The following is a 26,527-nucleotide window of genomic DNA, read 5'->3' as shown; positions in this document are numbered from 1 at the left end:
TATAACTAACTATTAGAATTATTAGCTTATGAAGTATCCCTCCCCCCAGGAAATATAGCCTACAACACCACTGTTCGTCTTCTACAGATGATTCATTTGGCAAGTGTGGGGATGATGCTCATTTGGAAAGGTAATTTCATTTTCATTCTGACCACTATATTTTTTACTGTTTGGCATGTACAGAAATGTGGTTGGCTGTCTGCGTAACCTAATAACATCTGTGTTTCAGGCGTGGCAGCTGTCATCCGTAAATATATTTGCCATCAGTAGTTTCATTTTGATACTAATTATATCTGAGTTTATTTTCTTTAGTGCATTCTTATACAAAGTGTATTATTATGTTTCTATTGTATCATGTGCATGATGTGAATGCTTCTTAGCTCTGCTATTAGCTCTTAGCTCTGCTATATAAATTAAAGTGTCTCAAAACAAAACTGCACTGATGGGAAATGTTTACGGTTATTAAATGATCCATTCCAGATGCAAGGCGAGAAAACTAAAGGGCTTTTTAAAATTAGTATCAAAATGAAACTTCTCGCCCTGCATCTGGAATGGATCATTTAATAACCGTAAACATTTCCCATCAGTGCAGTTTTGTTTTGAGACACTTTAATTTATATCAGAGCTAAGAGCTAATAGCAGAGCTAAGAAGCATTCACATCATGCACATGATACAATAGAAACATAACAATACACTTTGTATAACAATGCACTAAAGAAAATAAACTCAGATATAAATATGTCACTGGTTGCATATAACTTGTTATGTTAATGTTTAAACCTTGAAGCAAACAACTTCCTCTTGCTTACATGCCAGTGTATCCTCTTACAACACAAGGGGTTCTGTGCAAAAACCCACTTTGAAACTGATTACAAAAAGATAAAATAAGAGAAGTGAGCAGTTACAGAAGTGGTCAATTTCACCATCAACTTCATGTTGACATTTGTGAACCAGTAGATCATATGACCAATATCACCCTCCTCCCCGTCCGGCTTCCCTCCCCCGAACACAGGCCAATTGTGTTCGTGTGTCGACACTCGACAAAGCCGGTTGCACCACGGTAGATTCGAACCCACAACCTCCGTGGTGGTGGGCAGTGACTTTACCCCTGCGCCACCCGAGCGACACCCCAGTGCCTTTGTTACATGTGCTTTATAATGTAACATTATAACTGCAGTAACAGTGTAACCTGTGTGGCATGCAGTGTAACCTGGGGGTTACAGGGCGTCACCATCAGCACTCGCTATGAAAGGCTTTTAATAACACACAGCAGCAGCAGAAGGAAATGGACACATTTATCAGACAGGGTGAACTGTGGTTTACAATAGAGTACAGAAGTCCTGACGTCACTCGTTCATCCTCAGGTTCGTAAAGTAATTTCTCTATGGAGAACAACATTGGGTCATCATAGAATCGTCTCATATAAGAATTGTGGTCCAAAAGCAAACAAACTGTCTCGGCGATATTGTCAGGGCGATATTGTTCTGTATCGTTTATGATAGTCAGTCACTTATATTTGATACAGTCTGTTTCTGGCGAAAATTGTACTAATTCGGCGGAAGTAACATTATCGTTTTCTCACCGTCAGTTGATGCTTCATATCCATAAGAGTAAAACCGCCCGGGTCATTTGTTTATTTTTGGAACACAGTTCTTATTTGACGCGATATTAAATACGTCTATGGGGATTCAGAATGGGGGTGGAAAACCGCAAACCAGGTAGACTAACCTAGGATGTGTAAATTTTACGTCAGACTTCGGTGCTCTATATAGGACATTATTCGAGTCACGCTCAAAAGTGTGGACTTGGTGCAGTAGGTTCTGCTGGCAGGTGTTTTAATCATGGGTTAAACTGTAAAAATGCTTAGGGCTTATCAATAAATCATTATCATTCATTTTTGTAACTTCTGGGTCTATATTGTTTAACATCTCTGTTTTCAAAAATGTACTTTTTGTGACATGACATTGCCATGCCCTCTTGTAATCCTATCTTATCCTATTATATATATATATATATATATATATATATATATATATATATATATATATATATATATATATATATATATATATATAAGGCTCTGTCAGTCAATCAGTCAGTCTGTCTGTTCTGCATGTTTCTCCTCAGTGGGTTGAGCAATTGATCTGAACTTGCACACAGGCATTGACCATTAGCATATGCAGACAGTGTCATGGCCCGTTTTTCACTTTCCCCAAATTCAAGCTGTTTATTAACGTTTTTGTGTAAACACCGGAGATTCAGAGTTTAGGCTATGGGGTCTGTTGTCATGGTTCCAGCCCCGCAGGCTATGGAATCTCTGCTGCCTACACTTAGCTTTCTTTTACACCCATGCTGCCAGAGAATGCCAGGACAGACAGACGCTGCCTGCAAATTTATACAATTTTTTGAGCGGGACGGCGCTTTAGATATAATCTCCATAGCACCAGGGCTGCCAACCCTCCTGGATCCTGCAGGAGTCTCCTTCTGTACTCCTGGATTGTCATTTCTCCTTGATTTCTCCTGGATTTGGTATCAAACTCCCAAAATTCACCAGAACACAGGAAATTACATCTATTATGTTTTTAAAAATTCGAGGGGAGGACCCCCGAACCCCCCCGCTTGGGGTAGGGTGGTCAGTGTATGCAATCATACAGTCAGAGATATTAATTTTTAAGCAGTGGTGGACACTGGACAGTAACAGAGTACATTTACTTGAGTACTGTACTTAAGTAAAGATTTTGAGTAATTTGTTTAGATTAGATTAGATTTTTTAAATACTTTTTATGTTCACTCAAGTACATTCCCAAGACATATCTTTTACTTTTACTCAAGTACGTGTCTAGGAAGGCTGTGAAGTTACTTTTAGGTTGGCTGTTCTTTTTCTTTTTCTTTTTTTTCCCCTTCTTCCCTAAAATGCAATTGGCCACACGCTGTGTTCTTCAAAGAAGGAAACCTATCACAGTACACACTCTCTAGCCTGGTAAAGCCCCTCCCTCCGGAAAATCTCATTTCCATTTAAATGAGATTTCCGGAGGGAGGGTTTACCAGGCTACACACTCTCCACTGTGGGATCTACATCATGGGTATTCAACAGGGGGTCCGTGACCCCTAGGTGGTCCTCGGAGTCACTGCAGGGGGGCCACCCATTTTTTTCCTGATACTTTTTGGCTTGTTTTAAATGTCTGAAAATATGCATGAATCCAACATACTATTAGATTATAAATTGTAAGAAAGACTGCCCAACTATTAACCCCCACGGTGTGAAGGACAGTCGCAATTTAAGCAACAGATAAGTTAAACAATATATAGACCCAGTCTAGTAAAAGTGTACATACTTCATATAATTACAAATATGAATGATAATAATTCATTGATAAGCCCTAACAAAAAGCCTGTCAACAGAACCTACTGTAGCAAGTGCACACTTTTGAGTGTTACTTGCATAATGTTCTATAATGTAAACCACACTTCACCCCCACATATGTCTGAGAAACGTTTATTCTTCTGCTGCGTTTTTTAAAAAGTGTTGCATAGCGAGTGCTGACAACTTATTTTGCCATTTTTGTGCCTTTTATACTCTGGTTTTAACAAGAAACATGGAGACTGCCATGTTCAACTAAAACAGTTTTCAGACAGCGACCTAACCTACTTTGTATTGAATGAGAGCAGGGTGGAGAGCAACTGTGGTTCAGCAAGACCAATATATACATAAGAGAAGGGTGATTTCTCCTATGAGAGCAAACAGGCAGGTGCTCAAGCACTGGTTGGCTCCAATGTGTGCACCTGGTGGAGGCACTGCATGCTACACTCACAGGTTAAACTGCATGCTACACAGGTTACAGGTTAAACTGCATGCTACACAGGTTACACAGGTTACAGGTTAAACTGCATGCTACACAGGTCACAGGTTAAACTGCATGCTACACAGGTTACAGGTTAAACTGCATGCTACACAGGTTACACAGGTTACAGGTTAAACTGCATGCTACACAGGTCACAGGTTAAACTGCATGCTACACAGGTCACAGGTTAAACTGCATGCTACACAGGTTACAGGTTAAACTGCATGCTACACAGGTTACAGGTTAAACTGCATGCTACACAGGTTACACAGGTTACAGGTTAAACTGCATGCTACACAGGTTACAGGTTAAACTGCATGCTACACAGGTCACAGGTTAAACTGCATGCTACACAGGTTACAGGTTAAACTGCATGCTACACAGGTTACACAGGTTACAGGTTAAACTGCATGCTACACAGGTCACAGGTTAAACTGCATGCTACACAGGTTACACAGGTTACAGGTTAAACTGCATGCTACACAGGTCACAGGTTAAACTGCATGCTTCACAGGTTAAACTGTATGTTACACAGGGACTAGGGAGTCGCTTGTAACGTTGCCAAAGAAATTAGTGCTGAATTGTCAGATGTCATGAAAACTGAAGAAGCTGTGAAGAACACACTGCTCTACTTCACCATTCTGAGGTTCGATGGCTTTCACACTGAACAGTGTGGTCTGGCATGTTGAAGTTATTTGTCTTGTCGGGAGTTTTTACTTCTCCAAAACGGCACAGAGCTGACTGACAATTTCAATGACGATGTCTGGGTTATGAGCTGAACATAATTTTAAAGTTCTATGCAAGGCCACAATGCACACGCTATTATATATAGTTTCTGTATGGCAGTCACAGAATGGTAAGCGTTCTAAAAAATGCTTTCTATCAGCTAAGGGATCCATGGCTCGAAAAACGTTGAATGAATTGCATTTGCAGACCCCTGATCTACATAAAAGCAGAAATACGTCATCCAGGCGCTCAAACCTATCCATATATCCACCACTTTTTTGAGTTCTTATTTCAACTCAAAACAAAACATGGTAATGGTGGCAGCAGGAGACGAACGAGTCTGATCAGCAGCTGAATCAGCCTGACAAACCTCCAAGAACAACCCATGGCCTTATAAGTCTGTATTATGAAAAACGCACATACAGACATAAAAAACATACATTTTCAAATGCTTACTGTGTTTACCGAAGACAAACTACATCGCTTACAAGGTTCTATAAATTAATTGTGAAAACATTACAGCAACACATTGATATATATTTATATATAAAATAAATGTACTTTTACTTTTACTTTTACTTTTACTTGTACTTGCACTTAAGTATTTTTAAAAGCATGTACTTTTGAATACTTAAGTATATTTAAAAGCAATTACTTTTGTACTTTTACTCGAGTAACATTTTGACAGAGCTACTTTTACTGTGGAGTGATTTGACCATTAGTATCTGTACTTTTACTCAAGTACTGGGGTTGAGTACTTCGTCCACCACTGCTTTTAAGTAATGAGGTGAGGCAGTTGACTATCAAATGATGGTAACATTTTACCTCTAACTTAGAAACTCTAGGGGGTTTGATCTTCAGTGATTTTTAATATTATCCTCTAAAACACATTCTAGAGCGTTGACTGTGCAAAATGTTGACTCATTACTTGACTAATTATCCCAAATCCCCCCCACCACCAAAAAAAGAAATCTCCTGTATTCTGACAGTCCAATGTTGGCAGCCCTGTAGCACGCCACTAGTAGGCAGACTGACACGTGCAATGTTCAAATCCAGGTTGTGTTATTAGCACACATAGCTTAGCTGAAACAACTTAAACCTCAACTTCTCATAGTTGTGGGTGGCAACAATTCCACGTCGGGTCGTAAATGATCGGGTTGTCACACACACTCCACACTCCAACAGGATTAAATCACTGTCCAAAACGTAACTATACATACCGAGCGCATAACCCAAAAGTCAGCATATAGTTTTGGCTGTGCACATCACAGTGTATGGACTAGTACGGGTGGATTTTACCGTTTTTCCTTCGCCCGTGCAAAAATCTGTCTATAACTTTTTGAGATATCTTGCTAAAAGATATCTGATACAGACAGATGGACAGACAGACAGACAAATTAATGAACAAACAAACAGGAGCAAAAACATCAGCTCATTTGCACTCATCTGAGGGAACATAGGGTGAGGGAACATAGGGTCTAATTTAGGAAGTGGGAACATATGGTTGAGGGAACATAGAGCGGAGGGAACATAAGACTGATAAGGTTGAGGGAACACAAGGCGGAGAGAACATATAGGGCTGAGGGAACTTACGAGTACAGTCCCGTTCAAAGAGTACATGCTTTTTGGGCCAAGGTTGCATTATTTCTCTCTGACATAATTGATATAAATATACCTTGTTTGCCACACACTTTATTATTTAAGGTAGGGTATAAGTGATTTATTTATTGTTGTTAAAAGATTAAAGCACTATATTGTGATGATAGTAATCATTGCTATAGAGTGTTTGTTCAGTAGCAGGGGTCTCTGCGTCTCTCCATCTCTTTAATAAACAAAATACACTTTCAGGTGGGTGGCCAATCTTACACCAATCAGGAGAAAGTACCCATTCATCAGCTTCAATTTTTATAGTGTTCCAGTTCCAATTTTGTCTGCTAATTTCTTGTTGTCATCACTTCCAAATTCACACTGTGTCTTGTGTGAGTTCTCTCTCCTGATTGGATAAAATTGGTATCCTGACCTGAAAATGCATTTTCTGTTTTATCAAGAGCTGGAGGGACGGGGAGACCCCTGAACTAACACTCTATATCAATGAGTACTATTACAATATAAAGCAATTTAACACTTATTTTAACCCAAAAAATATCAATTACCCTACCTTTAAATGATGACTCATCTCTAAGCTTAACACGTCATAAGAAGAGAGCGTTACTGGCCGGTTTAACGGCAGCAAAGAAAATGCTAGTAATGAGATCGAAACCACCTCATAACCGTATTCATCGTTGGAAGCTTCTGAGATCTCATAGAATCTATGAGATCTTGAGATTGGAGGGCGTCCAGTGCTCGAGTACAGGGAGCTAAGACAGAATTGATCCAAACATTACTTACTGCGGCCCAGAGGGTTAAATCTGTATCCACTAGGTTGAACACCTCTTCGGTATCAGAGAACGAGCATTTAAGAATGTAAATTGAACGTGTTTTTTCAATAAGCAGGTTCAGAGGGTATCCAGTTATATATGAGTTGTCTTTCTTTTTTATTTCATTTTTTAATATTCTCTTATAATATACGTACACATCATTGTTTTATTTTCTGAGGGTAAATGAGTATTGTCTGTGAGAAACCTGCGGTCTGGTGGGGGGGGGGGAGTGTAAAACAGGAAACTGAAGTCTAAACACTTTTCAAATGCTTCCTTCCGCCATATAGTCTGGAAGGGCTGATTGCAAGCGTTGCATCTTAAGACAGCCTGTGATTCACAGCCTGTGATTCTTCACTTCATGCAGGTTTTGGTGAGTTGTGCGGGTAACATTTACTAATGGTAATTATGATTAAAATGACGATCAGAAGATTTGACAATCGCCTTTTAGGCTTTAGCCTAAATGAGGTTTAGAATTGTGTTTGACCGGGAATCGGTTTGAATTGTGGTCAACTGATCGATTCACTAGTCGGTAACAGAAGAAATAACACAAAAACAAACAAATGTGGAATTTTCTACCGTAGCCTTTTCTTTCTTTGAATTTTGATGTTTTTTTATACCTCAGTTGACGTTACTGTTGTACATTCCTGATGACATTTTTGCAAGATGTTAGAATTTCAGCATTTAACCAAAGTAAGGGGATGTCTCAGAAATTGCCTGTATGGGAAGTATCCCTCCCTCCAGAAAATATACAACACCACTGTTTGTCATGTACAGATGGATTTATTTGGCTCAAAATCATCTGTATCCATCTTAATCCACCTTAATACAGCAATATGGCAGCGGTGGCCTTAACCAGGGGAGCGCACTTGTTGCCGGGAAAAGAATACACTGTTGATCAATGGACGATTAGATTAGGCTGTGTCGTGTATTAGAGGCATTAAACTGCGTGTTATCAGGCTTGTAGTTGTAATGAAGAAGAGGAGAAGAAGAGACATCAGGTTTCCAGGTTCCATGTTCATTTATTCAGCATTCGAGTACAACAGCATCAATAGCAGAGAACCAACATCCAGGGGCAGAGCCCTGTTCCTCAGCCCTTCGGCCCAGGACTGCACTAGTACTGAGCTACATTTCAGTCTAGCGGTGCAGTTTAATGCCTCTAATACACGACAGCTGAATCTGAGCAGTGTGTGTGCTGAAGGACCTGTATGCCTAGCTGTTAATGATGCTCCTCCTCCATTTCCTGAGTGTTAGGATATGTGGTGTGTCGTGTTGTGTAACTACACAAGGCCAGCAGTATTGTTATTCCTCCATAATCTCAAGTATATTTTCCATTGTAATTAGTTCGTTCGTTGAAAGTGAGCAGTGCATACTGGGGCAGGAAAGTCGCCCAGGATGGCCAAGAATGTGACTGGACAGTTTCAACTGTCTGCCTGAGCTGGTTGTAGAACTGTGCTTTGTCGCCATCAGCAACGCATTCAGTTGGGGAGTATGCTACAATGACTGTGAGTACAGGGTTTCCCTGGACTGATGCTGTGATAATTCACTCTGATATGTATTCAACGCCAACCAGTGGCGTCTGTGCCTTTCTTTCGACAAGGATCCCGAAATTGGCTTGGAAAGGACTGACCTATTTCCTTAATTCCCCTTTGCTCTGTTATCTGACACTGCTTTTGTCCAAAGGACACAGTCAAGTTTGATTGGTTTATAATGACACCCTCTGGGCTCTGGCACATAACATTTACAGTATACTTTTCATACAGAATATTTGTTATTACATACAGATATAGCCGATGTATGTAGTGATGTGTGAAACGGCCATTAATCTTGTTTTGCCATAATATCGAACATGGATTTTCTATACACCTTCCACATAGATTCTGTGTTATAACACCTCTTTGAATCCCAGAATTATTGTAATTGCCAGGTATGTTTGCACATACTGTACAAGGCATTTGTGTTGGTGATGTTGGTACATTACTTTGAACAAAAAAATATTATTTATTGCACTATTGTACACAGAGGCAAGAGCATAGACATTCTGCATGCAAATTATTGCATTATTACACTTGTATTAACTACACATCAAGTGTACTCAGTGCACATCATGTGTACTTACACAGAAGGTAGCTGCATATACAGTACACATCCGGCCTGGAATTTCATAATTTTCGAGGCAAGGCCACTTGGCCAAATTGGTCAAATTCTGAGGGCACAAAAGTCAAATGCCAGGACAGGAAGGCCATCAAATAAAACAATGGTTTTAAGTTCACGGAAGTAATTCAATGTATACATGTTTTAATATGTAGTATACAACTATCGTTAAAATAAGTACATAAATAAGCTGTTTATTTCACAATAATGTATTGGGCTTTACAAATTACCTATATTCAGCGTAGCGATTTATGTAGGCACAGAAGGCAGGAGGTTTACCATGCTCGCTCACTCTCCCCGAACCCCCCCCCCCCCCCATTCATTCTCTAACAAGTTAATTAATACATACACCTACAAATCAGTCTGTCTCTCCACGTTCAACCTCACTTCATTTCCATTCGCTACAAGCTAACTCACACATGCCCTCATATACCCACAGTGCAACTCAGGCAGTTCATTTAAGCAGTCTCTATTCACTGTTCATTCTACAGTACGTGCTACGCTGTCTCAGCTGGTTGTACAGCTGTCAGTTTTCAAATTCCCTCCACCTCCCCGGCCTCCTCCCTGTGGCATTTAGTTAGTTAATAGGATGATTCTGTGGATTGTACTATGATATGTGGTAGTTTAATTATGCAATTGAAGGTTCAATGTTATGTTCATGTAATAACTGTATCTTATGCTCTGCTCCTGGGGGTTTGTGATCTCAGATTCTGTGTCACGCTTGTGCAGGTAATCTGCATCATGAGCAGAGTCGCATCGCTAAACTGATGATACTGATGAACTGCGATAATTAGTGAAGTACTTTGGATCCTCAGATTAAAAAATAGGAATGACTTTTGCTATCTTTAGGTTATTTGGTACAACACCAGTTGCCAGTGAGATTGAACATATAAAAGTTAGTGTGTCAACGACAGAGGCTTTTACCTCCTTTATGAGTGTAGTTCTGATTTCATCATGTCCAGCTGCTGTTGGTTTCGGTTTTTCCATAATGTCTAGTACCTCCTGAGGATCAGGGCAGTCAAAGTGATCAAATACAGGGTAACAACCATCGATATAGTCCGGGGGACTTCCATCTCTAATTACAATTTTTCTACTAAGACAGGCACAGATACGCTCGGGTGGCGCAGTGGTAAAGTAGCTGCCCACCACCACGGAGGTTGTGGGTTTGAATCCACCATGGTGCATCCGGCTTTGTCGAGCGCTAATCTCTCAAGAACAGATTCTGCTCTGCGTTGGAATCTGTCGTGAAGGTTTGTCATAACGTGTACACACTGGGCTACAAGTGGGCGTGCCTTCAGATCAGGAAGCAGGCCGCGCTTTACCCAATCAACTGTAGTGGGCGGGATTTACGTGTCCGCCGATCCTTCCCCACTCGAAACCAACCAAAACTAATTTAACAATAGCGTCCGCGGAGCAGACAAAACCACGAAAGATATTCACATTTTAACTTGCTCTTTCATCATAGAAACAAGTGGGCTTATAACCAAAACGATCCATGTTCTCTGGGAGAAGTGGTGTTAGTGTTCCGTGTAGAAATATTGTTAGTGGGAATGAAAACATAGTCGCACCACCGGAAGTGAAACGCTGAAGGCAGACCAAAACCCCGGTTTCCTTGCGCACGGGTGCTCCGTCGTCATTGTCCCAGAGCCAAGTGAGATAGTACAAACAGCAGAGGGCGCTGTTCTTCCTTCTCATTGGCTCTGGGTTCCCAGATTGGTCGAGCGCCTACACGAACAACACAATTGGCCCGGGGAGGGAAGCCGGGCGGGGAGGGTGATATCGGTCATTGCACGTACTCTTACGGGCTGGGGCGGAACCTGTCAGCGGGGAGTGTTGGGCGGGAGGAGTAGGACGAAGGCTCTACATCCTCCTGGTGGGGGCTCCTCACTGGCAGGTGAGTCAGTAGGATACGATAGCAGTGACAACAACACAGAAATGTGTGTGGGGAGGAATGAATTGGCATAACAAATGACTAAATTGGGGAGAAAAAGGGCGTGGCTACTCTAAATTTAAAGTAAAAAAATATTTTAAAAAAAGAGAGGCACAGGTACAATACGCTGGGGCAGTGTGGGTGGGGCATATCAGGGTATATCATTTTTTGAGGGGGGAAAAGCCAAACTGAGGGGCTACTGTACGTGCGGCCTTGGCCTTCATGGCCTCCATGAAATTCCTGCCCTGATACACATCATAGATTTACTTCACACAATGTATTTTGTATGGTCCCGGGGGCCAGTGAAGGATGTGGGGGCTTGTTTGTGAGCTCCACTGCCTCAGGGAAGCAACCTTTCAAGTGGTACAAGGAAGACGTCTTGATAGCTCTACCTCTTGCCGGGAGTTTTTAGAAGAGGGCGTGACCAGGGCGCTGTTAAAGCAGTTATACACAGATGGCCAGCTGCTTCACCATATGTTTGCTTGGTTGAAATGTAAATTTTGTATAGTGACAGTATTGGTGATCCATACTTTTTATGTATCATCAGGTACCATCAAGTCCTGTCTACAGCTGGTTGATGAATAATCAAAGATTTTGGAAGAGCTGCATCGCTACTGCCTGAGGCTGGATGAAGAACCAAAAATGGTGTTGCCTTGCTGTTTTCTTAATTTCTTCATTAACTGGTGGTATATGGTATTTAAATGACCCAGTTATACTCAGACCCATTCCGGACCCATGTCCTGCCCAACATATGTGCCCCTACCGGACCTCTACCCAGACCATAACCCCTCTCAACAACACCAAACACCTGCTGATTTCAGCCTACGTGGACCGTAGGGTAGAGGGTTGGGATTTACGCATCATTGGTATATTCAGAAGAGATTCCATCATGCCCCTTCACTGTGTTTTCTGCTGTAGTGGCAACCTCATCCACGGCACTCTGGCTAGCATTTCACAGCACGCAGATCATTTCGGTTTTCCCTTCGTGACTACGGACGTCATGTGTCGGATCCCCGCGGGCTGTGACGCTACCCACGTTACCCTGTCGATTCACCAATACAGCATAGAGGCACACCAGCACGACCTCCTCCCCATAGGTAACCTGGAGAGCAGCGGGACAGAGGAGAGAAAGCCCCAGTTTGACTTCACGGTCTGCATCTCCACCCTGTTCGGAGACTACAACAATGTGCTTCAGTTCACACAGACACTGGAGATGTACAGGTCAGCCCCTTTAACCACTTAAACCCTAGCAAGCAACTCCTACCTGAAAGCCCCCCCCACCCCCTCACACCCCGACTCCCACACTTGAACAGAGATCTCCACCTGCTGATACATCTGGTGACTAAATCTAAATTCAATGAATGGGCTAAAACTGAAAATATGCCTTGCAGAACCAATGCAAAGACTTTAGGTCGATCCTTCATATTGGGATGGTATCAGGAATTCAGGATTGGTTGTCAAAGCAGTGGGCGTAGGTTTGTTAGTGCTGGTTTTCTCTGCCATTCAAGCCCACACGTTTCATTTAGATTTCCCCAGACTTATCAGTAGTTGGAGATGTATGATTGTCTGGCCACACAAGATTACTTAACCCTATATACTTAATTGACAGCTGGGGTCCCCCAGGGGTCTATCCATGGCCCCCTCATTTTCTCCATCTACACCAAATATCTTCCCTGAAAATTGCCCATCTACAAGATCAAGCTTGTGGATCTGCTATTTTTTTCTGAATGTTCACCTATTATGACATGCCCAGAATTCTGGTGGTTAAATAGTAAAAAGCCTACTGGTTTTCATGCATTTGTGTTTATGAGCTGAGTGCATGGTAAAGCATTTATGTATGAAAAAATAAACACACTGAATGCTGACAGAATTGCTTTGTGTTTGTTTTGGGAACCTCACGTGATGACCCGCAACTCACCTTACCCCAGACTGCTGGGCGTGGACAGAGTGGTGGTCTACAACACCAGCTGTGGTCCAGATCTTGACCGCTTGCTGCACAGTTACAGCCAGGAGGGTTTCGTAGAGATGGTTTCCTGGCCTATAGACAAGCACCTCCAACCGTCACGGGGATGGCAATACTCACAGTATGGAGGCGACCTGCATTATTTTGGCCAGCTGACCACACTCAATGAGTGTGTATACAGATACATGAGCCGCTCTCGTTATGTCTTGTTGAATGACATAGATGAGATAATAGTACCATATCATCAGAACAGCCTTGTATCTCTGATGGACCAGCTCCAACAGCAGCAACCGAAGGTAGGGGCTCACTATGGATGTGTGTACAGATTTTCCATATTCCATCCTGTTTGGCTAAGATTGTCTTCCAAAGTTTGCAGGAGTGCTCCGTTTTGAACAAAATGCCTCAATGCATGAACACAGCTTGCAATTTCCGTGAAATTTTGCATGCACATTCCCACTAGGCAGATATGCCACTTGAAATTTTTCGAATCAGCTACATGGTCACGCTATAACAGGCCGATTCGTGCTTTTATCTATAACTGCGCCAATCTGTGTAAAACTTTGTATGCACACTCCCTAGAGGCCAAGGAAAAATCCTTACCCTGCATTTTTCACATCTGCCTTTTAAGGCGCCACCAGGAGGCCGACTTATGTAAAAAAAAAAAAAGGAAGATATTACTCATTTCAGATTTTATCAAAATTTCACGCAAATCAGTACACATGATCGCTATAGTCATGTGAACAAGACAGATCTGTTTTATTTTTCATATTCCATCCTGATTGGCTAAAATTGATATCTAAAGTTTGCCGGAGTGGCCCGTTTTGCCAACAAAATGACGCAAATCATGAACGCAGCATCCGATTGCGGTGAAACTTTGCATGCAGATTCGCACTACGTTGAGGAACAAATGCCACCCTTTTAACATTGCCCTAATTCTTATTTAATAATTACTCCTACAAATTTTGTCCAAACATCACGCAAAACGGTACATATTATAGTATCTATATAGTCAAGTGATCAAGACGGATCCGTCCGAATTTTCATATTCCTGATTGGCGAATTCCGAACATTGCTGGCCCACAATAACCTACCTGACCTGGGGCCTGTTCCTCAAAAGGTGAATTAGAGCTAAAGCCTGGCTTTTCCACCTATCCTGGCTTAATTTAGCCAGGATTAGAGCTGACTCGGTTCCTCAAAAGGTGAATTATCTTGAAGATTAGTTTAGCCAGTTCACCCTGGCTAAGTTTAGCCTTATCCGATTCCTCAAAAGAGAATTGAAGCAAGCCTAGCTTAGTTACCATGGCAATTTAGCTGTGAAGTTAGCCTGGTCAGGAGCAGGCTAACAGCCAAGCTTACTTAATCTAGTGCCTTGTTCTTCAAGTTTTTCCACAGTTAATTCAAAACATGTGTTTGTATATGGACTCATTTTAATGACCCTGCATTCAAATAAAATGAAATAAATACAATAAGATATAATCAAATTAATTACTGAAATAGTGTGTGACCATGAATCATAATCATAATTGTTTCACAATGACTCATGTGATATGTAATTGTCACTCTGTTATAGTTAACACTATAGTTCATCTTGTTGTTAGATGTTTGATAATATATTCCATTTTTTTTTTAATATTATAAAAAATGTCTGACACATACATACACACACATATACCCGTAACTAATAATTTATATATATATATATATATATATATATATATATATATATATATATATATATATAAATTATTAGTTAAGGGTTTAAAGGAGCCTCTTTGTAAGTCAATGAGGAGCATATTTTAAATTATCAATTTCTAGTCAATGGAGAAATTATTTTTTATTTCTTGTCCACCTTTGGAGTTACATCATGATGGCAAGGTAACTACACAACCCAAACCTCTACCAAAGTGGTCTTGCAAATGTGGGGTTATTTATTGCGTGTCTCGTCCCGTCCCGTCCCCCCCGCTCATCCCGTCGCGGTCAACCCCCCCCCCCCCCCGTCCGTCCTGTCCCGTCCTGTCCCGTTGTGGCCCCCGTCGCAGTACACTGCCCCCCCCCCCCCCGTTCCCGTTCGTCCCGTTGCCCGTCCGTCTCAAACACACACACACACACACACACACACACACACACACACACTGTGTGTGTGTGCAATACTTTGCCATGCTTTCTCCCTGGATATATTTATTGCGGTCGCGTTTCCTTTCTTGCTTAAATACATTTTACTTCCTTGTATGATTTCATGAGCTGCTGCAGTGCTGCTATTCAGCCACAGAGAAGAACGCTGCTCTGGTTTTGGACTCCGTGATTGGTCAAGTTCAAGGAATCTGTGCTCGAGTTCATGGTCTTTTATAGAAATACGTCGCCGGCGAATCCCCGCCCATTCAGCCTGGCTTCATTATCCTGGCTGGACACAGCCTGTCTTGACAAGGTCTAGCTCGACAAAGTTGCTCCTTTTCAGCCTGGCTTGGCGTCTGAGGAACGGAACAAACGAGGCTTTTCGGACCCGACTTTGTCAAGCCTTGATTTGGCTTAAGGCCAGGCTTTGTTAATTCACCTTTTGAGGAACAGGGCCCTGGTGGGTGGAAATGCGGATATGCACTAATAATTGGTTTGAAAGAGAGACAATACATTTAGATATTACATGCTACATCCTTTTCACACATATATTTTTTTAAACTATGTGAAAAAGGACATTTATTGCGTGCTGGCTATTTCCTTACTTTCATCACATTGTTGAGCCGTGCACCTTAACACTTTTATTTAACCTGGAGTGTTGTGGGCCTTCTGCTTTGAAGTCATTTCTCACATGTTACTTCATAGCATAATAATCACATATAGATATTAATTTCGATTTGATCTTCTATTCATTTTCAATGCCCTATTCTTCCATCCTATAGGCTGGGGTGTTCCTCATTGAGAATCACATCTTTCCATGGCACCACTTTGAGCCCAGTGCAAAGTTCCACCTGCCCCAGTGGGAAGGGGTGCCAGGAATAAATATTCTGGAGCACATCTATAGAGAAGAGCCAGACCGAACAATATACCACCCATACAAGATGATAGTTCAGCCAAGGTACAGTAGGCGGCCAAATGTCGCCAAATGTCGCCTACAAAGGCTATAGATAGATCAACTCGAAAGTTATGCTATAAGACTTTTCCAAGTCAGTACAATGTGGTGACACAACACCTATCTGCAAATACTTTAATAATAAACGTTCTGTACAAAAAGGACTGTTGTAATGAATGAGAATACATTCAAATAAAATTTTACTGTACGTTAATCCTCCAGTCTCAAAGTGTAAGACCACAGAGCAAAAACATTGTTGCTGTCAAATATGCATTTAGAGCTCTATAGCATAGTATCAGATATGAACATAACATGAGCAGTATCAGCTGTGGCAATCGTCTGATTTATTTTGTGTGTGCGTGCATAACAGGATGGTGGAGCAGATATCAGTACACGAAGTGCTCAAGAACTTCGGGGATACATTCAAGGTCCCTCCAGAAATGTGTCGGATCATTCACGTCCGGGTTGCTCTACGGGGCAGCTTGACCATAGAGCAGCTGCACGTTGACACCCGGCTGTGGGACTTCCATGAAAAGCTGATCCCCAGAGTGGACAAGGTCCTGAGGGGAATAGGTATGCTGAAGACAAAGGGATAAAGATGATGGAGCATGGACGCACTTGCACAGGCTGACACGTGCAGTGCAGTAGCCTACAGCCACAGGTTTGGTGGGGGCTACCAGCTGCCCGGGGGCAAAGTCAATTCATAAGATTATTGTGCAGTTTAATTACTTTCAAGCTGGCGTCGTTATTTTGGCCATATCATTATTGTCAAACATTCTCCAGTTTGAAAATCGCGAAAGATTGGCTATTTTCACTACTTTTTTTTCTTACTTTTTTAAAGCCATTTCGCAATAGAGGGGCCACAGACAGAAGCTATGGCTATTTGGGGAACCCCTGCATACAGCAAAGGATCTTTCATTAGCTTCTCTGCACCTAAACAAAGTGAACTTTAAACGTCCAGTGGCAGTTTGCAGGTTAATTTCTTTGACCAGCTGTAATAACGGAGTGTGTTATAGTGAAAGAGAAACACACTCCCCTCCCTCAGCACTGCCAACACTGATGCTCAAACTATAGTTGAAGTACAATTCAACTTTGATAGAGGTTTGAGTTGTGTAGTTAACTGGCATGTTGTTACTACTTTAGTTTAACTTGTGCCGTAAAAAATTAAAACGTAATAATCCTCCAAAATCTTCTCCTCACTGACTTAAAATGCACATCACACTTTAAAAGACCATTTTCAACCTATCTTCATATAATTGGTCCTCACTAATGTTCATTTATTTCTACACGGTCTGTGTCTCATAGGAGGACTGTGTACACCTCAGAAACCTGCTTACCAGTGACATCATCGTTTGGCAGATTTTCTTTTTCAAACAAGATTTCAATGTTTTTATTTCGATCGATTTTTATTAACGTGAGAACAATGGCTTCCATTATAGCATGCTAACTTTCCAGGAATAGAAAGCCTGACGTTTCTATTAGCTTGGATTCCCCATCGATGATGTCACTGGTAGGCGGGTTTCTGAACTATCCACAGCCCTCCTGACACAGAGTGAATAGACAAAAACATTACCATATTATAATGAGCATTAGTGAGGACCAATTATACGAAGATAGGTTGAAAATGGGTGAAGTCGTCCTTTAAGCACACAAACAGACATGAACAAAGTGGATTCTTCCAATGCAATTACAAATCTCAGTTCAGTGTCTTTTGGAAATAATTATGCCATGTCAAAAGATTTTACTATTTGAATTATAAGATGTGCGTCCGCGACAGAATCCCTGTTTCTTATTGTGCGGTTAGGGAACTATGATATTACCTTTGCCAATCATTGTAAACAAATGAAAAACAAAAAATAAACACTGATCCGAGTTTTGTCATTTTATACACTAGACCAGTGACTTTGAGAACAATGAAAGTCAAGAACGATGCAAGTTGGAAGTACATGCAATTAGGGACAGGTCGATTTTTAAAGAAGGGTACCCCTGGAGAAAATGTATAGTGCCCTGATCTAAAATGCCATGACCCTCCCTTTGACCAAAAAAAAATCAATGACCCTCCCCAAGTGATTAAAAAACAAAGATTAACCCTCCCCGCCTATAGGAGTGTCACGATATATTGTCCCACAATATAGCCTATCGTGGTATTAAAATGTGACGATAGGTATTGTCAAGATGTCATACTGTATCGTAATATTTGTTTAATTGTTTTTCTTTTCTTTCTTTTTTTTGCCGGTGAAAGTTATAGGAGTTCTTACTGTATGGTGTATGATAGGAAATGTAAAGCTTATCATAATCACAGTAATTATTAATCATGTCTTCCGTCATATTCAAGATATTTTGGAGAGAAATGAGTTTCAGCACTGCAGAGGGGAGGTGTTGTGTGTCAGCTGATGCTCGTTGACGCTTGTTAATGTGACATGCGTCAAAGCAGTTATGCCTCTGCACTCTCAAATAGGCCTACATCTAATCTAAGATTGTTTACATGGTATTATACTGTATCTGGTATTATAGATTTTTTTTTAGCTGTTGGAAATAACTAGGCTGCTCTTGGTTCGTAAAGTCCAGATGACAAAATATGAGGTTTGTGGAATTTATAGTTATGCAGTGTTATATTATATTATATTTGTTATATTAGTGTCTATCTGTCCTCTGAAACAATGGGTTTATAGTTAGTGAGAACTTCACTTCTCCCTTAAGACCATTTTTCAAATATTGAATTTTTTAACATTTTGGACAAAATAGCTAATTTTACATACTAGAGGTGCCCAGATGTCCCTAGTGCCCACCTATCCTGTTACCGTCATGACAATAGTCACACCAGGCCTGTGACTATTGTCATGGCAAACCTACAGTATGAACTAGTGTTGATTTTATCAGCACATTTTGATTCAGTTTTAGTCAGTCTTTTGAATAAAATTCCATTTAGTTTTAGTCATATTTAAGTCATATTTAAGGCTTAACCCCTAATTCTGCTTTCGTGAAATAGGCCCCTGGTTTACAATAAAACGCTGGATTTCGCTTTAATTTTGTAAAAATAAGTAAATATGCTTGTGTCAGTCATTCATGAAAATTAAGCCACATTAAAATGACCGTAATCTCACTCTTTCCATCTTCACCCACTGGGCAATGACATCTGATTCCGTCTTCCTGGCATTTATTACTGACACTGGGTCAGCGTCATTAGATTCTCTGAATGAAAAAGCATGACATGGGGAGACATTATCATCCAAAATAAATTCTATGTAATGAAGCATAAAATCACTGTCTGGTTAAATAATCTATGAGCAGATAAGCCCAACTTTACCTCAAATCTAAATGGTGGGCTCCTTCTGGTATGTTGATTGCAATCAGTGATGTGCTCAAGGACTTCCGCACCTAATGGGAAAAAAACTCTGAGTCCCAGATTGCTTAATTTAATGTTTGATGAAACAAAGTTGCTTGTGTAAATGTTACCCCTCCATTTGCCCATGGGTCCAGATCTCCATTGGAGAAGATTATGTTGCTGGCTGTGGAGAGGTCTGAAATGGAAGAAGCACAGGCTTCACAATAGAAGATGATGTGATGCTACCTTTCCACATAGAGTCAAATTCAAAAAGGGACAACAGTTTAAAATAAACATACAAGTTACTTTTATACGAGAACCTAGTCTAAAATGTCTGGTTTTATTCAATGCAGCTATTTTTGAATAGCCAACGCAAAAACCTAAAATGACACAGATGCTTTCTCGGTTTAAATGGGTTTTAATACAGCAGTTTCAATCAGTTTAACCACTTTGACCCTATACAGTACATCAGCTACAGTATTTGAAAATAGTAGATCTACAAGCTCAAAGCTTTGCGTTGTGAGCTTGTCGATCTGCTATTTTCAAAAGCATTTGGAAGAAAAGGGAAATATTTCGAATGGGTTCGAAACATTTTAACAACGCAACAGTTGTTAACGTGTCAGACCACGACAAGTTATGATATTGTAAATGGGCTGTGTTTTGTATGACAAATTATACAGGGCTTTAGTGGTTATGTTTGTAGTGCTTGTAGACAGCAGCACTCACCATTTCCCCAGTACTGAGTTTTGAGCCAGCCGGGTCGCGGGATCACGCCCCAGCGCTTGGAGCAGTACGCCTCGCGGTCCCTCTCCGTGAAGGGCATGGGAGGAAACATGTCCGTCACATTGTTGCTGTTGTAGCAGAGCTCAATCTCTGTACATGCCTGCAACCACAAAAGGAGGTTAGAAGATGCACTGTGGTGCTCACAGGGTTCCTATAACAGAACTCCATGCTTTTTTAAGTGACTTAGATTTTGTCAGAGGATTTAATGATTTGGGATCAGCCTTCAATAGGCTGATGGCAGCGGTCAACTCTGCCATATTGTCAAATATCTGAGGATTATCCTTCACAGTGATAAATATCAAACGAGAGTACAGTCTTCTTCAAAAGTGCAGACTTGTTAGTCAGGACTAAGCATTTTCTCTCCCATACTTTTGAAATCCTGCAAATTCCAACAAACTATTAAATACCTGGATTATTTTAGCTCGCCCTAGAACGTGCGAACAGGGGAAGGTAATTGACGTCACGTGAGTGTGTTGAAGGTGCAAACAAAGCTGCTTCTTGGGCGGATTTGGCTCCTTTTTGTGGATGGTGAGCTTGAAAAACTAATATTTGGACATATATGGTGGTTGTTGCAGGTCTCTGCACTACAATACGCAACCATAGTTTTGCTCTAGGACAGAAAATTATATCACTGCATACATTCAGTTTCAAATGCTGAACGAAACCGGTTTATCACACTGTCAAAGCTGCTACGTAGACTAAACGTCTGCTATATAATTACAACACCGGTGGTTCTCAAATGGAACCATAAGGGTCCACTTGGTTCCATTTGTACACTCTCAGAGTTACAGACCTGTAAGGGTCCATTTGGAACCCCCTCAAGTAACCCAGAAGGTCCCTGGACCTCACTTTGAGAACCACTACAATAATATGTATGCAATACTGTATCTATCATTGAATTTGTTTATCAAAAACTATAATGAAGGGAAGGGCCAAAATTAAATAGATTTTCGAAATATAGGAATCGTTAAAGAGAACCTTTAAGGAATTAAAATCCTAAAGGATCCCAACCCTAATGTTGTCTGCACCTTCAACACAATGGCTTATTCTACCATGCCCCCAAATACCTATACTGTGGTCTCAAATAATAATAAGTCCCTGAACCCCAAAAGAAATATAATGGTTGATTTTTTTTCTTGTATTGTTGGTGACTGACACTATGGTATGACAAAGTATAAATTAGCCTTTTGAGTACCTGGTAGTCCCAAGCCAGACTGTTGAATCCCAGCCCACAGCCAGTAGGATCAGCACACTCCACATACAAAGAATACAGGTCAAAACACTTCAGGTCCCCTGTAGAGTTGTACACTATTCCTAGAGGGAAGCCATTGAAAGGTTTTACAAATGTTCACTGTTCATAAGAAGATTCACTGTTAAGTCTGATTTATACTGTGTTGCGTCATGTTCATACAAGCTATAGTTCTGCATGTCTTGTCTCCTATCCATCCAAGTTACTTTGTAGCACTATAGTTTTCTTTGCACTCTATTTACTTTATCATTTATCCTGTCGTTTGTTGTTGGGTTCATGCCATTTACTAAAATATTACACTTTTGAAACTGACTCTGGATAAGAGTGTCAGCTGTTTTTAACCCCAAGTGGAGGACATACAGTATCTCACTAAACTAAACTTGCAATCACTTCCTGAGTTTGAAGGAAGCAGACTAGTGCCCCCTAGAGTGCACTGATATGAAAATCATCTGAATGGGTATTATGCATTTCAAATTGTGGAGTGGAGGTGAGAAAATAGAGGAAAATAAATAGTCGATTCAGTAGAGAGCAGGTAAGAAAATCAGGTTTTGAAGTTAGACAGCATCCTTTCATTGATAACTTAAACTCTATCTTGATCGTATTGCTAAGGGCTCTATACTAGCCCCCCCCCGCTTTTCGCACAATAAATTTCTTCGAAAACAGCTGATCTACAAGCTCTCAGCACGCCACAAAACCTTGTGAGCTTGAAGTTATTGTTGTTATTTGTTATTTTCACAGGTTAGCCACAGAATAGACATGCTAGGGTTCAAGTGGTTAAACTTTAAATCATACATAATTTTGATTTCATTAATCATTTTACCTGCAGTGTTTTTGAGATTCTCCAGCAGATCAGGTCCACTTAACATTGTGTCACATGCCACCTGGAAACACAGATTAAAAGATTCAAACAAGCTATGGCATCTTCAGTGGTTCTCTGACATTTTCATGTCAAGGACCCACACATACAGTATATAGATTTGTGTTGTTAAAATGTTTCAGAAATATTCCTAATAACATTTTTAAAATTCAAGCCTTTTTGAAAATAGACAGATATTTTCAAATATCCGATAGGGTTTAAGTGGTTAAACTGATCTTGACACTACTGAATATAAACACGTTTTTGCCGGGGACCCCCTGGAACCCCCTCAAGCACCCTGGGGTGCCCCTGGACACTACTTCCAGAACCACCGTCTTAGATTATAGTCATTTTATCCTCATTCTATTTTACTTTCTTATGGGTCGTTCACACCAAGTACTATATAACTATACTGTAACTACGGTATATAAAGACATAGTTTTAAAAATCATTCTAACTCAAGTAGATGGCTGAGTCTAAACCACAACTAGAACAAAAACAATCATGACGGATACAGTTAGTTATCGTTATAGTGACTTATATAAACTTGTTTAATACTGTAATTCATGTCTGACATTTTCATGGTCAGTCTTGTAATTTATTTCTTACTGCTGTATTGCTTGTAAAGCCACTTCCACAACCACTTCTAAAAGCTGCTGTGCATGACACATTTTGAAAGCTGAAATAATTATACTCTTCCCTGAAAAAAGGTGCATGAGTTGCAGTTTATTTATTTCCTGTACCTTGACTGGGTTGGCTGGCAAGTTTCCCCAGAAGTGTGTACTGTATGGGTAGTCCAGCATTGCCATCAGGGTGAAAGCATTCCTCAGCAGACCTTTCAATTGGTGGATGTCCTTGGGAGAGGAGGGGGGCTTGCACAGGGAGAACTCCGATTGGACACGACTGTAATCTGTGGAAAGTCAGATACCATGAAAGTGTTCATTTTCTATACCCTCCTCCTGCATGTTTTCTGTGCCACTGTTTGGAGATGCTGTGTATGGCATATGACGCCATTTAATTTAGGCACTATTTATATAGAAATGCTGGACATTTACCATTAAGTCATGCATGAATCAACAGCTGCCCCATTGTCCTGACAGGGATTCAGTTCATTGAAACATTTACCTTGGTGTTCAGCCAGGTCCTGTAGACGCTGGAAGGCTCCGGTCACTGCATCTTTACATTCTGGGGCGTAGTTCTCAAAATCCTTTGGAGGAAATTCAGCAGGCAAAAACATTATTTTTATTATTAGATAATACAGCATTCTCAAAGTAATTCATCTTCCATTTAGAACTTGTAGATAAGAACACACACAAACACAAAGACTATATATACTGTGCTCTGTATGTATTTGTAGTTGAGCAGTTTCACCACAAAATGTGCCCATTTGCAAAATATTACGGTCAGGAGAACATTGGTCAAAAATAGCCAATCTACAAGCTCACAACACGTGTGTTTTGAGCTTGTAGATCGGCTATTTTTGGCAAGGAGATTTGGTGTAGACGGGACAAAAGCGGTCCAAGTATAGTTGCGACTCAGGTCCGTTTTTGGCAAGGAGATTTGGTGTAGACGGAGAAAAAAGCGGTCCAAGTATAGTTGCGACTCAGGTCCGTTTTTACTAAGAATGGAGGGTTTAAGTGGTTAAGAAACAGCTTAATATACAGTAAAACGCCATTATATATGTCTTATTCCTCTTATTTACACTTGTTCCCACTCACAGACGTAACGTCCCGGAAGAACTGTCCGGCGTCTCCCATCCCTGCCGTTGATAAGATGGGGGCGCTAGCAGCCAGAGCCCCGGTTACTATGTTGGGATATCTCAGTCTCATATAGACGGACAGCATTCCTCCATAGCTGGAGCGGAGAGATGAGAAAGAATCATTCAACGATTATCATTTGATTGCAAAGACATTTTCTTGCTTTGAGAAGGGGTTAAGAACACTGCACTATGGTGGAGGGCATCTGTGCTCTTCAAAACCGTCACAGCGTCTACATACAGTAAATATCGTCTCGAGCTACCTGGCGTCTCATTGTGCATTGCCAAAACAATAGGCATTGAATCAGAGAGATACGTAACAACTTTGTTATTTAAAAAAGGTCTATTTTTGCATCAATATAGGCTCATCTTTTCTTCTCATACCAGGATTACATATAAATATAAATAAATAGGTTCATTGCCGAGTTGGCTAATTACAATGCCATCTAATTTTGAAGAGAATCATTTCCTGGAGACTTTTCCTTAATTGGGAATTGTGTAATTGTCAATACAATGAAAATGACTATAACGGCACACTCATATCTAGTGTGGCATCATATTTTAAAAACATGAGAGTTCTTACCTGCCACCAAATACAATGACAGGACATTCTGTGGCACCTAGTTGCAATTTCAGCTCATTGATCATAACAGCGAAGTCAGCTAGTGCCTGTTCCACTGTCAGCAAGCCAACCTCTGGGATGTTGAAGGACTCTTGGCCAAAAGGGAGTGATTTGCCATAGTATCTCTGTCAGAGGGGGTGAGACGGTGTCAACTTTGGTCAGGCATCAAGTACACATGCATGCACCGTCCATTGTAGTGTATAAAGTCAGCTTGAATGACACGCTGAAGGATATTATGAGCACATATTGAGTAACAGCCACAAGTGCTTCTCTGGTCATGAGTTTCATGTGACTCAAACAGACAATGTAGGAAACTTCCTACTTTTTTTGTGTGTTTGATCATGGTTTTAGCAGCTTTGAGGACCACAATGGAAATAAGTCTCACGACTTTGTGGTGACTATATACTTGATGTTTCTCGGATAAACATGTAGCATGTGTTCTTCTTTTATGACATTAACACATCAAATCAGCTGAATAGATTTTTAGAATACAGTTGCCAATTGTTTGTTTGCAATACCGGTCTACTCAATGTAAATTTGTACACTGTCAAGAGTTAAAATTAAGTTTTTACTGCGTAGCAGAGCAGACACACATGGCAGCCTTACGTGTTCAGCAAATATGACCAAGGCCCCCTGCTGTGCAGCCAGCTCTGTGATGAATCCAGAGTTGAGAGCAAAATCCCAGATGTCGCCCTCGTTGCCCGTGTAAAAGAAAATAGGCCCATAGCCTTTCTTCCAATATTCGTCTAAATAGGAAAGATAACACCATTTATTTTGTAAGGAGTGTAATTACTAGGCAAAGTTGTATGTTTTCTGCTGTCTTCCACAGTACGTCCACGAAAGAAAATGTTTTAATGTTAGAGACTTCACCTGTAATTAAGTAACGCTGGTTGTACGTGCCATTTCCCATGCTATTAAAGTTGAAGTGGTCCAGGGTCTGAGTGAAGTATTTCTCTGTGAGCTTGGGTTCATGGTCTGTCTTAAATCTGTGGCCCCCATGGGACTGTAAAAAGAAAAGGGGGGTGACATGACAGTTAATGGATTATTTCAGAATTTTATGCTTGGGTTTGATCACACTTCCCAATAGCCTTGGATCAAGACTATCATAGATGTATTTTGACATTTGCATATCTATGATAGATACGAAAGTAAAAGTCAGACTCGATAAAATACATCTATGATGGTCTTCAAACAAGGCTACCTTCCCAAGGTACTTTTTAATCTGCTAGCGGATCAAAAACCATATACCATTCCTTTAGCATTGTTATAGCCTTGGACCAAGACAGTCATAGATTTATTTTATGAAGTCTGACTCTGACATTAATGTCAGACTCAATAAAACAATGACAGTCTTGGTCCAAGGCTAGAATTGTTACAACATGAATGCTAACAAGCTTCCAGTAGACATTTCTCAGTAACTGTAATGCTGATATGGGGTTTCAACTTTGATAAGTACATACTACCCACTTCCTACCCAAAGGGAAGGAAAATGTTAAAACAACAACAACAACAACATTCTAAGAAACATTACACTACCTGTAAATATCTTCTTGGCAGAGCCTGTAGCACCTCTAACAAGAAAAAGAGAAGCAACAGAAGGGTAAATGAAACAAAGGGAAACAACTTCATGTTGACTTGTTTACGAATGCATTCAGTTATGAGAGAGATCAGCTGCTGCTTCAAATGCCTGCGCCTGTGCCACTGATAGAACTCACTGATATCACGTGACTCCCCGTCTTCCTGCTTTCTGCCAAGGTACATAAAAAAAGGTACAGACAGAAACGATATGCCGCTGTTTAGATGCCTCAATAAAATTATACAGTGTGCACTGCACATCAAAAA

The 26,527-nt window shown here is 40.7% G+C and overlaps 1 protein-coding gene across 3 annotated transcripts; it reads right to left on the bottom strand.

The window, feature by feature from the left end:
* Nucleotides 1–16,215: 16,215 nt before the first annotated feature.
* On the bottom strand, nucleotides 16,216–26,373 carry dpp7 (dipeptidyl-peptidase 7). Of its 3 annotated transcripts, none has more exons than XM_080434376.1 (14): nucleotides 26,222–26,373; nucleotides 25,556–25,688; nucleotides 25,292–25,431; nucleotides 24,647–24,810; nucleotides 24,026–24,161; nucleotides 23,433–23,514; nucleotides 23,051–23,217; nucleotides 22,272–22,332; nucleotides 21,398–21,516; nucleotides 20,146–20,302; nucleotides 19,551–19,615; nucleotides 19,402–19,472; nucleotides 19,199–19,286; nucleotides 16,216–16,672 (listed from the first exon to the last, which is right to left on the bottom strand). In XM_080434376.1, the coding sequence occupies exons 1-14, from the start codon at nucleotides 26,312–26,314 to the stop codon at nucleotides 16,565–16,567; spliced, it is 1,584 nt and encodes a 527-aa protein (XP_080290502.1). In that variant the 5' UTR covers nucleotides 26,315–26,373; the 3' UTR covers nucleotides 16,216–16,564. The 3 variants fall into 3 exon arrangements, with proteins under 3 accessions (XP_080290502.1, XP_080290503.1, XP_080290504.1); XM_080434377.1 differs by having other exon boundaries at nucleotides 16,216–16,654; XM_080434378.1 differs by lacking the exon at nucleotides 16,216–16,672 and adding an exon at nucleotides 16,694–17,636.
* Between the last annotated feature and the right edge of the window lie 154 nt (nucleotides 26,374–26,527).

This window comes from Gymnoscopelus braueri, assembly GCF_963280865.1.
Source record: "Gymnoscopelus braueri genome assembly, chromosome: 7".
In the NCBI taxonomy this organism is placed as follows: Eukaryota; Metazoa; Chordata; class Actinopteri; order Myctophiformes; family Myctophidae; genus Gymnoscopelus; species Gymnoscopelus braueri.
The sequence above is the reverse complement of the archived record's forward strand: the minus strand, read 5'-3'. Positions and strand labels throughout refer to the sequence as shown.

Coding starts and splice junctions, on each gene's coding strand:
- dpp7 (XM_080434376.1), bottom strand. CDS start 26,314: ATGAAGTTGTTTCCCTTTGTTTCATTTACCCTTCTGTTGCTTCTCTTT. Junction 22,333..23,050: donor TGCCAGCCAACCCAGTCAAG/GTACAGGAAATA, acceptor CTGTGTTTCCAG/GTGGCATGTGACACAATGTT. Junction 19,616..20,145: donor AACTCAGTACTGGGGAAATG/GTGAGTGCTGCT, acceptor CTTCCATTTCAG/ACCTCTCCACAGCCAGCAAC.